Here is a 16,499-nt window from a genome sequence, read left to right on the forward strand (position 1 = left end):
TTGAGAAGATATTTATTGCATAGAATTCCATGAAGGAACAGTGTCAATATTCTATAAACTGCAAACATGATAAACTACATACAGATACCTTTCACATGTAAATGATGTACATTATAACAATTTCACAAATCATATGTTTGTAGGTCATATGTTTTCATGCAGTATATTGGGTGTACATATTACAAGGGTAGGTGTGAACTCCCAACATCTCACACTCTCTATACCTCCCCCCATCTACCTCTCCCGTCTAAGCATCTAGCATATCACGTATCCCACCTTGATATGCACCAAACGAGTGGGGCATCCTCTAGTGTGACGTACCAGCCTTGTTTTGCATTTTAGACTGTAGAATTTAGCATTTGAGTAAGAGCAATTTGCAATTACCAAGGCAACAAGTTCAGATCCTGACTATTTGAACAATGAACCTCCCGACCACGGATTGTGACAGTTCTGTTTTGCAAGGGACAGTCCCAGATTGTTTGATTTCTGCACTCTACTACTGCCATGAATTGCTCAGCCATATTTACTGGTGTTTCAAACAAAGTGAAGGCAAAGCTGCAACTTCTCAACTCAGTTATGTTTATTGGATTTTCTGTGCAGAATAGTTTTCAAGTGATTGATGTTTGTGATAAGAGCTGAGTAAACCAGACGTCTGATGGTCACTGTGTCTGTTGAATAGGAACAATGTATGATGAAAGTCCACTATGATAGACACTGAGAGCTGGGGCATTTGCTTGTGTTACTGACCACTTGTTTGTCTTGTCTGGACTTGATTACAGGCCAACTTTAGACTTCTGCCGACCCATTCACTGGATGATCTCAACAAAAGGCAAACAAGATAGATAGTGAGGTCTGGCTTAGACGAGAGTAGTTTGTTGTGTTACTGACCACTAGTTTGTCTGGTCTGGACTTGATTACAGGTCATCTTTAGTCAGACACTGTATTGCTGACTCACTGGATGATCTCAACAATAGGCAAACAAGATAGATAGTGGGGTCTGGCTCAGACGAGAGTAGTTTGTTGTGTTACTGACCACTAGTTTTTCTGGTCTGGACTTGATTACAGGTCATCTTTAGTCAGACACTGTATTGCTGACTCACTGGATGATCTCAACAAAAGACCATGGGGATAGACATTGTGGTCTGGCCGTGACTGGAGCTGTTTTTTATGTTACTGATCATCAGTTTGTCTGGTCTGGATGTCATTTTGCAGTTTGGCCTGAGTCAGACTTCTGTAATGCTGACTGACTCACTGTGTGATATCAAGCTATTCTTGTTTGCATCGATTGTCGCTGCCTTCCCATACAGTACATGTACAATGGTAGATATTGATTGTCTGCATCTATGCGTGTTCAGAGTATAGCAATGGATAAATAAAAAATGCCTATTGTATTTACGTAGACAGTGTCCGCACAACAAGAAAAGAATTTTGAAAAGGAAATCCTGTCTGATGTCTTTTAGTGGCATTTAGAAGTTATTATAATAACCAAGATATTTTATGGATTAATCTCCCTGAATCTTTTCCACACGTTTTAGGATCATTCCAGATCCCTTCATCAGGTGAACGTTGTGTGGAAAAGATTAAAGAAGATTAATCCATAAAATCCTGTCTGTTGTGTTGAAAAATGGCAAGAGAATGTCCATGTCAAATAAATATTCTGATCCTTTGAAATCTATTCTTTCCTTTTTGCTTGGTTTGTGTTACAGCCCCTATGTCGATAAATGTTCAGCATTTCAACCTTGCCAAAAATAGTAGGGCATATTGCCAATTCCACTCTGTTAAAAAGTCTCCCAGCGTCTGATAATTCTGAAAGCAATATCTAAATCAGTAAAATGTCATCATCAAGGCGCTTTAGCATCTACCATGAGAAAATACTGTTTTTAAGTTTAAATAATGGTTCAGAAGAATGTGTGATTGGTTTATGGTCAACAGTTCAAGTCTGTGGTAGCTGGAGAAATCAGACTTGTGGGCCTATACTTTAAGTTTGAAGTTATGGTTGTGGTTGGGTAGCTTAGTTGTGAAAGCGTGTCCGGAAGGTGGAAGGCCTGGGTCTGAGCCCCCACTACGTACAATGTGTGAAGCCCACTTCTGTTGTCCCCTTGCCATGATATTGCTGGGATATTTCTAAGAGCAGTGTAAGACCATACTCAGTCACCCATTCACTCTGTGTACTTCTGACATAGGTGTTACCGAAGTGTCCAAAAGGTTAAATTTCTACATATGAGTTGTGTGTGGCAATGACCTTTGTTTTACTCACTTTCAAACACAGTATTTACATTCGAAAAGGTGTATGCTGTATTCTGGCATACCTACTGCCTGAATAAAAATCATTGTTTCATGTTACACATGCTTCACTTTTGGGTGTGTATTTAATTTACTAACTTCAAGTTAGTCTGTGCTATTAAATAATTTCATGGAAAATGATCACCTGAACAGTGATTGCATCATCTGAATTCTTTTCAGTTCGGGATGGCGATACAGTAAAGCATTACAGAATTCGACAGCTGGATGAAGGTGGCTTCTTCATTGCTCGCCGTGTAACATTCAGATCTCTCTCTGAACTGGTCGACCATTACAGTTCGGATGCTGATGGCCTTTGTGTCAACCTTAGGAAACCATGCTCACAGGTTAGTCACAAGTTAGAAATTACTACAAAAGTTTCACTGTTCTGCAAAGATCATGAATGGTTACCATCTGCCATTTCACCATCAGCAGACGACAACTCTGCCATTTCATCATTGGCAGATGACAATGTGATCTGCAGAATATTGAAATTTGATGTGAAAGTGGATGACCACATGGAAATGTGGCCTGTTTTACTTATCTCAGATAAGCAAACTTTGGCTAATTTGGAACCCATTACAGCAACACTAGTGTGCTTCTTTGATTTCCAGATTTGGTTGGATGAGGTAACTGCATATATTCTTTGATGATATGACTCTTCCATTCCAACTTATGAGAAAAAAACATTCTCTGTTCCTGTTATGAAGATTAACATTGTCTGATCTCGCACCTGGATATATAGTTTAAAGGGATGGAAGTGTTTCTCTTTCTGCCTCAACAAATATCTGATGGTGTGCTTGCCTGTTTTCACTGCTCTTGTAGAACTTATGGCATATCCTAATGCCATTCAGATTGATTTTAAGAGTACATATATCATCATTCACAAGGAAATTGCATTTTAATCAATCACATTTATTCCCCATTTCTGTTGGAGTTTCTGCTTATACATGCGTCATGATTCACATAAAGAAGAATTACCAGAAGACAACATTACAGACATTTTGTTGGTGCTTATTTATTCAGTGATTGGTTCCTATTTTAGTTTAAAAATGCTTCCAACTGCATCAGTATTTTCCAATTTAAGCCAGGTTGTGGTATGATAATATTGATCAATGCATAAACATATTCCTTAAGTCACATTTATGACATGATTAAAAATAGAAAAATGCCTCTGTGGTATATGTGACTGTGCTTCTCGTAAGAAACGACAAACGGGATCAGGTGGTCATGCTTGCTGAGTTGGTTGACAAATGTCATCGGTTCCCAATTGTGCAGATTGATCTTATGTTGTTGGTCACTGGATTGTCTGGTCCAGACTCGATTATTTGCAGACGGCTGCCATATACCTGGAATATTGCTAAGTGCAGCGTAAAACTAAACTCACTCACTTGTATTAGAATGGATAAAAATCTACACATACTGCTGAAAAAATTCAGGGATTTCATTTTAGAAATGATGTAGGTATGGACTGCTTTGTTCATTCTTTTGTTCTTAGTGACTAGTTATGCAAATTAAGCACTGAAATTTTCTAAACAGCAGAGAAGTCCTGACTGGTTGCCAAGAAACTGAGATGAGTGGACTGTCCATTGTCTTGCTAGAAACAGTTTCCTCAACCCTTCAGCTATTTCTAATGATCATTATGCAGTGTTTGCTGTTAGTGTTATGAAGTAATAAATTTCAATGGGTATTTCTGTCTTCGACGGAAGTGACACAAGTCTTTGATTGTGCATACTGAACTTGAGATAAGTGTTTTTACCTCAAATCTGATTCTGTGAAAAGTAGACAGCATATTGTAAACAACTGCAAACAAATGCCTTGTCACCATATTGAGTTATTCCTTAGGTTACTTGGTGTGCATATATTTGTTTAGATGATGACAAAAAATGATCATGATAATATTTACCTTAATTCACTCCACAAGATTCAAATTCGACTCTTCCTTCAGACTTTGTGGCCTAAGTTCAAGATTGAACATTCAGCAGTGTGCCTTACAGACACTGAAACACATTTTTTCCCCAACTACTTAGCTCTATCTGCAATACTAAAGCCCTGAACGAAGCAAGTTTAGATTCCCTTAGGTTGAATTTCTCATCTCCCTGGGGCTCCTTTTCAATTGAAATGTGTGTAGTTGTTGCTATCAAAACTATGTATTCAGACCCGATGCATTAGTTTAAACATTCAGTTGCTTTTAGAAATACAAGTAAATCTAAAGTTGAGTTCAAGCTAGTAGTTGTTGTAGTTGTTTAATGTGAGGTCTGTATACCATCTACGGAATTGGATGTCCCTGAAGTGGACTTCAAATGCAATGTAATAATAGTACATGTATTGAACATGCCCTAATTTGCTGATAGTGTATTTCCATCAGGAAGTGCTCTAATGTCCATTGTTTGATAAGCTTCCAACCACAGTGGATAATGGGGAGCTGTCAGTAATTGGTGACTCAGTGTCTAATGATTCAACTACATTTTGGCATAAGCCACAGACATCATTATACTGACATTCAATAGAATCTTAGTTCTTCAAACTGAAACTTGAACGCAAAACATAGATACAGTGATATAAAACTGAAACAAAACACATTGTGTAGATACCCGTGAAGGTCCGGGGTAGAATAGGCCTTCTAGCAACCCATGCTTGCCATAAAAGGCCACTGGGCTTGTTGTAAGAAGCGACTATTGGGATTGGATGGTCATGCTCGCTGACTTGCTTAACACGTCATCGGTTCCCATTTGCGCAGAGCAATGCTCATGTTGTTGGTCACTGGATTGTCTGGTCCACACTTGATTATTTAGACGGCTGCCATATAGCTGGAATATTGCTGAGAGAGGAGTAAAACTAAGCTCACTCACATAGTGTAGATTAAAAGATTAAGCTGTTATTCTGTTGTACATTGCTTTTTGTCCGGTTTGTTGGACTTCTGGGGTTTATTAGATGAAATATGGTATTTGATAATTCTCTGTCCGATAACAACCACCTGACGCTTCAGCACTGTACAAGATAGGCAGTAGATAGTTGTCTTGTTGTGATTCACCCACAAGTACATGTAATATTATTTATTAAAAGGCATTCCTGAATAAATGTTCATATTCGTTAGTGCATATTCATAAAACATGTATTCGCCTTATAGTGTATGTGGGTGGTAGAGTATCACAATGGTGACAGCATCTGCTTGTGACGTTGAAGATCCAGGTTCGATTACCCACGTGGGTACAATGTGTGAAGCCTATTTCTGGGGTCCCCTGCTGTGATGTTGCTGGAATATTGCTGCTAGTGCTGTAAAACTCACTCACCCATGTTTCAGCTCTAGTAGACAGATGTCAGATATGCTCATCACATGTACAGCCCTCGCCCAATGTTACATACAATATAGACATGAAGAAGTGTTGTCTGCTGTGTGTACAACATGTAGGATGTAATTAGATCAGATCTTCGATAGCAAGACAATGTGATTAATCCGTCTTACAGTTGGCTGTAAGTACTACATTTGTAATACAACATTCATGTATCTGTACTGACCCCAGATATGCATGTTGAACAGCATCAGTGAACTTTACAGCTGGTGCCTTGTACCAGTTAATACTAGGGAGGTGCTCAAACACTGTCATGCACCAGGATTTAACTAGAATTCTAATCCAAGTCACCTTGGCAGACATATTTCAAAAGTAGCTGTTATTTTTCTTATAGGGATTCCTAAAATATGTTTCCATAGATTCGGAGGTATTTTTGTTTATACACAGTTTTCTCGGTGAAATATTAACATGAACAGGCTTTATGTGGCACACAAATATCTAACTCTAAAGAAATTATCCAAATATACATATCTCTAAACTGGTCCTTCAAGGGACCGTCATATTGCTTCCAAAGGCTCCTAAAACTAATAATTGCGAGTCGAGGAAAAGCCCTGTATGAATATTTTTAATTCCAATTTGGAAGATTTCACTCATATTTGTTCAAGGCTTAGTACCAATATTGGCCTGTGCAGATTTAAATAAACTCTAAGCACCAGTCAAAATTTGTAAAAAGTAAAGATTGAATTTTGGAAGAGAATACAGCGCTGGTGACCTAATTTACGGCCATCAGCTCAAATCTATGCTTATTTCTCACTTAAAAACCTCATGTACATACTGTGAAGATGCACACGTTTCACCAGGAAGGTTATTTGTACTCTCTGATTAGTCCTAGGAACTACAGGTCCTAAATCCTGTTTAAAAACTCCTTTCATCTGGCATAGTGGAGACTTGCATTAAGAGGAAGGGCATTGTGTTAAACCAATCAAATACAAGCCGATAGGTGTTGTGAAGAGTGAGTGAGTTGAGTTTTACGCCGCACTCAGCAATATTACAGCTATATGGCGGCGGTCTGTAAATAATCGAGTCTGGACCAGACAATCCAGTGATCAACAACATGAGCATCGATCTGCGCAATTGGGAACCGATGACATGCGTCAACCAAGTCAGCGAGCCTGGCCACCCGATCCCGTTAGTCGCCTCTTACGACAAGCTGAGTCGCCTTTTATGGCAAGCATGGGTTGCTGAAGGCCTATTCTACCCCGGGACCTTCACGGGTTTGTTGTGAAGAAAATGGTTCAGAGCTCATCTTCTGTTACTGCACTTAAAATTGTCACTGACTTCATTATGAATACAAAGGAATCCATGAGACAGGATTCTCCCAGTATCTCTATAAATAGACATGAGCAAATTTCATTCTCTATGCTGTCCCAGTGTGTACTGTAGACCCCCTCAATGTACCATAACCCACTTGACAAGCAAACAGTTTCTGAAGAGGAGACTGTTACTGACCAAGTTAAAAATTGATGTCTTTTCTTGATCTTTTGCAACATTTGGCCCAAGGGTATTTTGATATATTCTTAGTTCTTTAGTACTTACATTTTGTTAGGACAGTGGTGGTAAAATAGTTAGCTTTCTCGTTGACAATATGGAGACGTTTTTTAGTGGTGCAGATTAGTACTTCTTTTGATTTAAGTTTTAACTGCAGTATTACATAAACAAAACTCTCAAGCCACTTACGTGTTAGACAAGGGTACCTCTCTAATACATTCAGTAACTCAATTATATATGTAGGCTGCTAATATGCTGTATAACGAAATTTACAATTTTTCATTTATGCAAGTCTTGACTTAGACATCACTTACACAACTGCACTTATTTCTTTATTCTTTCCATGCCGCATTAATGATTTGGGACCTTCGTCACACAGTAAAATACTAATCTGATTGGCTTAGATACACAGAATAACTCTAAACTGGATTTTGCCTTCGCTTCATAAAAAGTCTCCCCATGATATGATATTTTCCATGCAAACGGCATGCACTGTGCAACATGGCACGAGTGGTTGCTGAGTATGTGCGCAAGACAACGAGTTAGTAATCTTCACAACTTAAAAGGCAAGGGTCGTCGTGACCCACAAAACTACATCATGTACATAGGTTATGTGTTTGAATGGGCATTAGTGTCAGACAGTGACAGTGTGCAAGTGATGTCACATTAATAAGCAATTGTGCACACGCCATCATGAAAGATTAGTCCTCTTGGGAATTTGCCAGGCTGCCATAATTCAGTTTGCAGAAAAATCAATAATATGACACTTGCTATTGGCATTGAAGATGTGATATTGGTAACTTTGGAGTTTTAGAAGGGATTGGAGCTTTGGGGGATCGGATCTACTGTTAGGTTTTATTGATTATGTTGTGTCTCGTCCTGAAATAAATCATTTATTGGTAGTTGAATTCAGAAAAGAGAAACAAGAAAAAACATTTGTAAATAGTTATTGTACATTCTCTGCATTTAGCTTTTACACTTAGTTTCAGTATCAATAATTACCAGTTAATCCATGACTTTGTTGGTTGTTTGAAGTAAACTTAGAAATATATTTACAATACTGTCTTGTCATTTTTAAACACAATTTCCATCCATTTTAGTAGGGGAGTTAATTTAAAACCTAGGGCTTATGCAAATGATAGTGCTTAAGAGACAGCATTACCCCTATGGTGTAGGGATACATTCAAAAGGTTTGGTGAATCGGTTCTTTAACTGCATCTGTATATGCTGATTACTGTATATATTGTATTTCAGTATAGTCATGTAACCTTATACTTTTCTGAAAGGACAAGGTGATTGCAGTGATAATTTAAGTTAAATATATAAAAATGTGAAGGTAATATACTAAATAGATAAAAGAAATATGAAATGATCCCGCTCGTGCCTCCCGCTTCCGTTTCTGCCACTGACAGATGTTTTGTTTTACCGGCAGACATTTTCGTGTTTTTGGTTTCATTTTGACCATTTCTTAGATCGATGTAGATTCCCAATTCCCATCAGTTGTCATGATAATCTTTGTTTAGCTTTCCTTGGTTAAGAATAAATATAATCATTGTGCAAATTACTGTAGAGCTATATGACTACCTTGCTGACAATGGTATTTCAACAGTTGATGTCACTGGATTTAACTGAGGAAGGACTAACAAGAAACACGGTTATCCACCAGAGCAAAGATTTTCTTGCCTTAGGTCATGTTATATATACATACATACCATTACTCTTTATTATAGACCCATACCCTCAGACCAGCAATAATACATGTTATTCACGGCTTCATGATTTCCATGTGTGATTCATCTTCCTTGAAGCAAATACTTTGGCAGGATTCATTCAGTGTATTTTCTCATGGCTAGGCTATTATGTTCCCTCCAAGTCTTCAGTCTTCAAGTGGAAATTAGACAGGGGTGAAATCGATTACCCTGTGTGTATTTCAGCTCTTTTGGGTGAGTCACGATTGTAAATAATGCAACACATAATAATTGTGGCTGGTAGCATGGGGTGTTGCGGACATTAAGTGGTGGATAGTGCCCATCTCTTGTTGCGCCACCAGCTGGATATTGTATGAATTATTCCCAATAATATTTGATATATTATCTGAATATTGGTTATGTTTTGTGATTTCCTTTTGATTTTTGATTTATGTATTTTATGAGTTGTTATGTGATAGCTTTGAGAATTTAATATTTTTGATAATGTTGGACAAACAATATTTGAGTTCTTGTTATGGACTCGGTGGTTGTTCCGAATCATTTCTGAACGTTACGAGAACTGTCAGGATTCTCATGTTTTGCAGTGACTCTTTGCCCACTCATGCATGCATTCACACACACATACACACACACACACTGGCACACACTCATGCACACACTCTGGCATGAACAAACGAACGAGCGTAGTGAAAATTATATCCCAGAGTTCCCTCCTGATAGCCTTTTAGAAACCAGAGAAATGCCATATGTGTTCAGTTTTTTATACCTGAGCACCTAGAATAATTATGTAGCTTGGGTGAGTCAGGGAGATCATGTTTCAGTTGTATCAGTGAATATAGAAGTAAAACATGCAACCCTTCAAACTGATGCGTTAATTATCACATTTTTGCTCATAAGGCCCACTGTTGAACATGATGAATACAATTTTATCAAATACAAATAAAGGACATTTTGTTTAGAATGTTTACTTTCATGTTCTGGCATAGAGCTGCAGTGGCCTTGACATACCAAAGATGGAAATTAATGAGCAGATTACAGGCGGGCTTTTTATGCTCTCACTTTGATTCAGCAGTAAAAATCTAGGGGAATGCATTCAAGTGCATCTTAATGGGAGGCCTGCAGTAAGCTACAATAGTTCTCGCAATCCTCATCAAATTTCTTTCCACTTGTCGTCCCGTCATCCGCTGACACTCGACCTGGCAAGTGCTTGTTTAGGGCATTTGCTACTGGTGTCACAAAAACCAGGAAGTCACTTAATGATTTCTTCCGAAATCAGTGCTTTCGGCTCTCTTGTCAGTGCTTTGAAAAAACAAAATCATAAATGCATTAATGAGATGCCTCTTTTGATTTTGTCTGTAATAGTGCTTGTTTCAAAATGAAAGATATTTTAAAAATAATTTCATATTCAACACATGGTCATGCAAGCTGCGACTTGGAAACAAGAGTGGTTGCAACAATGGATGAAAAAAGTGGAATGCAGATGCATTTCAGGACTCGTATTGATTTTCAGATTGTGAAAAAAGATTGAGCTGTGCACATGTCAGTAATGTTTCAGTTTTCATCATAAGAGTTAATGTTGTTGAAACAGGGAACACAGATGGCTGGGTTACAATTCACTGTGTTTCCCTAGGATAATCCAGAAACCTGTGTGCCAGGTTTGAATATCTGTGAGCCTAAGTTTGCCAATACTTGCAGGTTTCTCTCAAGTGGTGAATACTTGAGACCTGTCGATTTAAGAACATGAAACCTGCTTGCTCCCAGTGTTACCTGAGTCAACCTTGTTGCACCAAACAAAAAACAGGTTTAATATTAAATCTTATATAATGTTTGAGTTTTGATAATAACGGATTAGAACAGTTTCATAATTATAACCAAAGAAATCTAAAGCTATCTTATTTCCTTAACTTTCATGAACAGTCAGTCCTTCAGTCACTGTTCCTACAGTAGTCAGGCACTGTTCTAAGTCAGTTACTCATCATTCTGTTTTCAGCTGAAGAGTGTGGTCTTTGAATACAAAATGTTAACATGCACTGGGTGCAAGTTGATACACATATAGGGTTGCATTTAGCAGTTTTAGGTTGATCATAGTGCTATGATAGTTGTAAGTCTATGTTAATGTATGGGAGTTAGGATCATCTTAACGCTACAGTCGTTTTGAGGAATGGGGTCCAGATTCTGAATTGGCTGTTGGTGTTTTATTAAATGAGAAAATAGTGTTTAAATGAACAGAAAAAATGAACTCATAAGTTACATCAGTAGATGTGTAATGCGCCTCTTGTAATGAACTTGGTTTTGATATTCATCAGATTCTTAACGCCATATCAGGGCACCATTAAGACCCCAGTTAGAATTGGTCATCAGCAGCTCATGTGTGTCATGTCAGGTAATAGGAACAGGTGTTCAGTTTGGTGGATGAATGTTGTGATGTCATAATTACACAGATCAGTGCTCATGATGTCCATCACTGGATTGTCTGGTCCAATTCCAGTTATTTACATGGTCATATACTGTGTTGCCATGTGTGGCATACAACAAAACTGAACCATTCTCAAGTTTTGTTTGCAGTCATGCTAACATCACACTGACATACAAGCGTTTCCTTGTGTTCTGGATGCATAAATCAATAATGATATAAAAATCCTAGTCTGCATATTGCAGACCTGTTTCAACACAACTGACTGTTGTGCTTGAGAAAGTAAGTAACACCGGTTGTCATAGCTGCAAGCTGCCATTGAAAGTAAGAAGAGGGAAAACAATTCAAGGAAACTTCCTTTATGCAACTCGGGCTCCTGGGGTTGTAAGATTTAAAAATGGAAACATGTTTTTGTGTGTTTGTTAGAAGATGAGATTCAGGATAAGCTATGAGGCAGCCATCTGCTGCTGTATTTTTGTCAGGGAACAACTCAAGATTTTCAAATACTGTGACCTTTGCAGCAAAACAAATGGAAAAGAGGGAACAAAATGTAAAGTTCATTTCAACCTTCAAACATGTAAATGATTTACAGATTTTCTGCAGTTTTAGAGATGAAGGCAAAAGGACAATTTAGGCTGTGTTTAATTTTTAACAGCCTTTGCATTAATGAATATGATATGAAATCAGGATGTAGTAGAAATTTGTGAATAATTGAATAGGAACCTCATTGTCAATAAAACATCCTTGTATGCCAGCACTGTATTTCCTGTTATTGAACTAATGGCCACACTGACCATGAGGTTGGACTTTCAATACATTCAACATGCCCATGTTAATGTATATAACAAGGTTACCTGAGAACCTATAGCTTGCGTAAGAGGCGACTAATGGGATCGGGTGGTCAGACTCGCTGACTTGGTTGACACATGTCATCGGTTCCCAATTGCGCAGGTCGATGCTCATGTTGTTGATCACTGGATTGTCTGGTCCAGACTTGATTATTTACAGACCACCGCCATATAGCTGGAATATTGCTGAGTGCGGCATAAAACTAAACTCACTCACTCACTCACTCACCTATAGCTTGTATGAGCTCAGACATGATGGTTCATTATGGATTCATAATAAATTCACATGTGAGATTGAGATGGCCCCTTGGAGGTTTGACAAAGATGGCTGCACACTTGAAGAGTTCCAGGAGCCCAGCTGGTATATCCAGAGTTTAGCATGGGCAGTGTTCAGAGTGATGCAGTGCAGTCTACACCATCACATTAAAACATATTGGTGTCATCACTGCATATTATATTACACTCACAATTCCAGGTGTCAGCATCTGCAGCTCCGTAGCATTAACTTTGCTTTGGTTATACCTTAATTAAGGAGGAAAACAGTTTTCTTCTATTACTTGGGTTATTTTTGGTCTATTTTCTTGTCATTCTTCATGTATCTACTTTGCTACAGTTGGCCTTGACTTGTAAGCTGTTTCAGTTGTGATTGTGTTATTCCTTACAAGGCATGCATATCTGTGATCATAGGATCAGTTCACGATTTGCCTGTCAGACTAATGGGTTTCATCAAAACGGGAAATGTATAAATTGCATACAGTTCATGCCTCTTCCACAGCATGCTTACATTCAGAGAAGTTGCTGAAATACTGTTGAGAGAGTTAGGAAAGCATTAAACAAAACACACTCATATACAATAATGGTGTTGAAATGTTTTGTTTGTTTTCTGTCTTCAGTTCCAAGGCTGTTCAATCTTTGGGATGTTTTTTCTCTGATTGTGATCTTTGTTTGATTATGTTAAATTTTGTTTTTAAACTTCCTGCAGAGTTATGCATTAATGAGCTTAGTCAATAAATTCAACATTGTTTACAGTATTCTTAAATATACCCAGAATGGTATGCTCTGCCATTGCAATCAACAAGGACATGAATTGTCCTGTTTTCAACATGAGGGCTATTGGAACTGTATATCAAAGGGACATAACTCTTAGCATCACTGCAAGCTTTGGGTAAACACCTGCTATGTCTTTCAGATTTCAGCAGAACCATAAACCAATAACATTTTGAATGATTGATTTATGTTCTTAACAACAAAAGTATTTTTGGGGAGATTGTAAAGAAAAATAAGACATTGACTTAAACAGCCCTTGTCTTGACATTGCATGTAATTATGTAGCTGAAGCTGTGTAAAAGAGTTTGACCTTTATCTGAAGCAAGCTTGTTTGGCAGTAATGTTCGTTGATGATGAAGAGGTGAATCACTGTGAATAATAATGCATATTGTATTTACTAGATGGGTAATCATGGTATTATTGCTGTGAACATAGTCGGTGGATGTTGCATGTTGTTCCAGTGAACATGGTCAGTAATGGAGAACAATGTGCCTGGAAGGAATGAGAAAAAAATATATATTGATGGGTACTTCATGAGTACATGTCACATGTGGATGGTGAAATCTGGAATGTCTAAAAATACAAAACTGTATATCAAATTAATTGTTAATGAATAAAACAGTTGGTATGTCTATTGCCTATCTAGACTGTTTCCTGTATGAAATTAAAGCGTAATTCCCAAGCTAGCTGTAACAGCCGGTGCTATGGAAAATAAATCTTGATTAGAGAAAGTTGGCCTGCACCCATAACAACATGGCTGGGCATGAGTCCAGCTATTTAGTTTTTCGTGTGGTCTAGTGGTTAACACCTGGAGCTTTTCCCCTGTGAGTATCCAGGGTTTGAACTGGCCCCCAGCACCGTTTCCTGGCCATAAGAAGTGACCACATAGGTTGGCTGGTAAGTCAGAAATTTGGTAGATTGTGGTTCTCATATCCTGATGTATCGTCATGGATCTCTATCAATGACTGGATTGTTTGGATTTATTATTGGTGGTGAGGAGACCATGTGGTTAAGACATTTGCTTGTCAAGGCGAGACACGGGTTCATTTCCCCACAAGGGCAAGTGTGTTAAGCCCATTTCTGGTGTCCCCAGTTGTGATATCGCTGTAATATTGCTAAAAGCGACATAAAACTAGACTCGCCCAAGATAAGTATCTCTGTGTGGATATTGTTGGTTGTAGACCTTAACAATTTGTTCAGTCACCGTTTGTTCACGCACCTCGTTGAGCTCGAAGAATGGATCGGTTGGTTCAGAACCATGCGTATATACACACTATCTTGAAGGTGGAATAATGCTGATTGCAGCGTTAGACAACAACCAACAAAAACATGACAGAAATGTGCATCCTTCATACTCAGAACAAATACAAATAACTGAATTTTCCCTGAGGGAAACACAAACATTTCTTTTGCATCAAAATCTTTATAATGTATATAAGGGAAATGAAATTAAAATAATTATCAAAATGCAAGGCACAGTATTCACGCCTTTCATTACTTCACTTCACAGCCCAATTGTAATCGCATTCCTTTAGAATACTCACTCATATTCCCTGTGATGATCATGGATATTAATGTTTGGTGGTCCGTGAAGCATGAGTTTTGAAAATCAAAGTGAAAAACTGTTCAAGACTTTAGTGTCTGTACTTCCAGACGTTGTATTCAAGTCAAATTTTGTCATTTGAAAATAAATCCAGCTCATTAACATAATGCTGAAACACTTGACTGATGGATTAGCATGATTGGTCGTCTTGAACATAAAACCAGTGATGTGGTCATGATACGTGTGTTTGACATTCTGGATCAGTACATTTTATTTACAAATTGTTTGCTTCTTTTGCACCATGGATGGGTTGTTCAGAAACTGAAGATATGGGTTAGAATCGATCTTCAGTAATCCATGCTTGTCATAAGAGATGACTAATGTGAATGGGTGGTCAAGTTTGCTGACTTCGTTGACACGTCATCGCTTCCCAGTTGCATAGATCAATGCTCATGTTGTTGATCACTGGATTATCTGGTCCGAACTCAATTATTTGCAGACTGCCGCCATATGGTTTCAGTATTGCTGAGTGTGGCATAAAACTGAACACACTCACTCACTCACTCACTTGAAACTGTTTCAGTTATTCAGTTTGACTTTGATTTCTCTAAACAAACATATGCAATATTGAGAAATGATTTTGAGCAACAGGAGACATTAGCTTTTGTGAGAAATGAGCTTACTTCATGAATACACGACATGCTGGGACCTTGTGAATTGATGTAGTATTTCACCTCTAATGACTTTTGTTGCAGGTGGAGAAGCCCCAAACTGTTGGTCTGTCCTACAACACCAAGGACCAGTGGGAGATCCCCAAGAATTCCCTGAAACTAATCCGCAAGATCGGCCATGGCCAGTTCGGTGAGGTGTGGGAAGGCTTGTGGAACAACACCACTCCTGTTGCCATCAAGACACTCAAACCAGGTGGGTAGCAAGCACAGATGCACTTTCATTGAAAAATGTGAAGAATATATTTAAATTATTTGGGAATGTGTTTGTTTGTACCACTCTAGCTAAGTGTTTAATGAAAACCATTCACCAGTTGGTGAAATTGTATTGCTTGTCTTCATTATGATCTGTTTGCTTCAAGTAGGGCCTTCTCTGCCTCCTTGTATGGACAGATATCATTGTGCCTCTGGTGTATTAAATCACTGAAAGACGGAGACTTGTTGACTTCTGTTGTTAAATACCGTTACTCAGTTCTCAGTGGTCATTTTATGATTAACAATCAGATTTAATTTTTGATTTGTTTCTTGACCCACCATATCAAATAACGGCTTGTTTTATATTCTTGCTGACAAAATAGTAATGTGGCAGCCTAATAGAACATCTGAATTCCATGATCAGAAATATTAGTATTTGTTCTATTCATACTGTCATTATAAAAGGGGCAGTTGGGTAGCTTCGTGGTGGAAGCGTTTGCTCATCATGCCAAAACCCAGGTTTGATTCCCCTCATGTTTACAATACGTGAAATTCATTTCTAGTGTCTCCCACTGTGGCATTGCAGGACTATTGCCAAAAGTGGTGTAAGACCTTACTCATTACTCATGAAAATAAAGGGATAATAGTGCATAAGTCTAGGGCAGTGTAGTTGCTAAAAAACTGTATTGCAATGTGTAAAAAGTTTAAAAAGTATATGACAGAATATCAGTAAATTGTAATATTGTGCACTGTTAAGTGTTTTGACAGTGGTTTGTGAGAGTGGGGCCCAAACTAAAACTGATGGATCAGTTCATCTGTGTGTATTATTTTAAACACAAAGTCACATCTTAACATGTTCTCTTTGCTCCTTTGTGGGACCTTCACACCAGGAAGC

At 38.2% G+C, this 16,499-nt stretch overlaps 1 protein-coding gene across 1 annotated transcript in view; it reads left to right on the plus strand.

Annotated features, from left to right (window-relative positions):
• Nucleotides 1–16,499, plus strand: part of LOC137290441 (tyrosine-protein kinase Src42A-like) — a 43,022-nt gene that overhangs the window by 17,180 nt on the left and 9,343 nt on the right. Inside the window, exons 3-4 of the mRNA XM_067821373.1 lie at nucleotides 2,464–2,627; nucleotides 15,437–15,605. Coding sequence (XP_067677474.1) covers nucleotides 2,464–2,627; nucleotides 15,437–15,605 — 333 coding nt within the window. The remainder of the gene's footprint in view (nucleotides 1–2,463; nucleotides 2,628–15,436; nucleotides 15,606–16,499) is intronic.

This window comes from Haliotis asinina, chromosome 7 (assembly GCF_037392515.1).
Source record: "Haliotis asinina isolate JCU_RB_2024 chromosome 7, JCU_Hal_asi_v2, whole genome shotgun sequence".
Lineage (NCBI taxonomy): Eukaryota > Metazoa > Mollusca > Gastropoda > Lepetellida > Haliotidae > Haliotis > Haliotis asinina.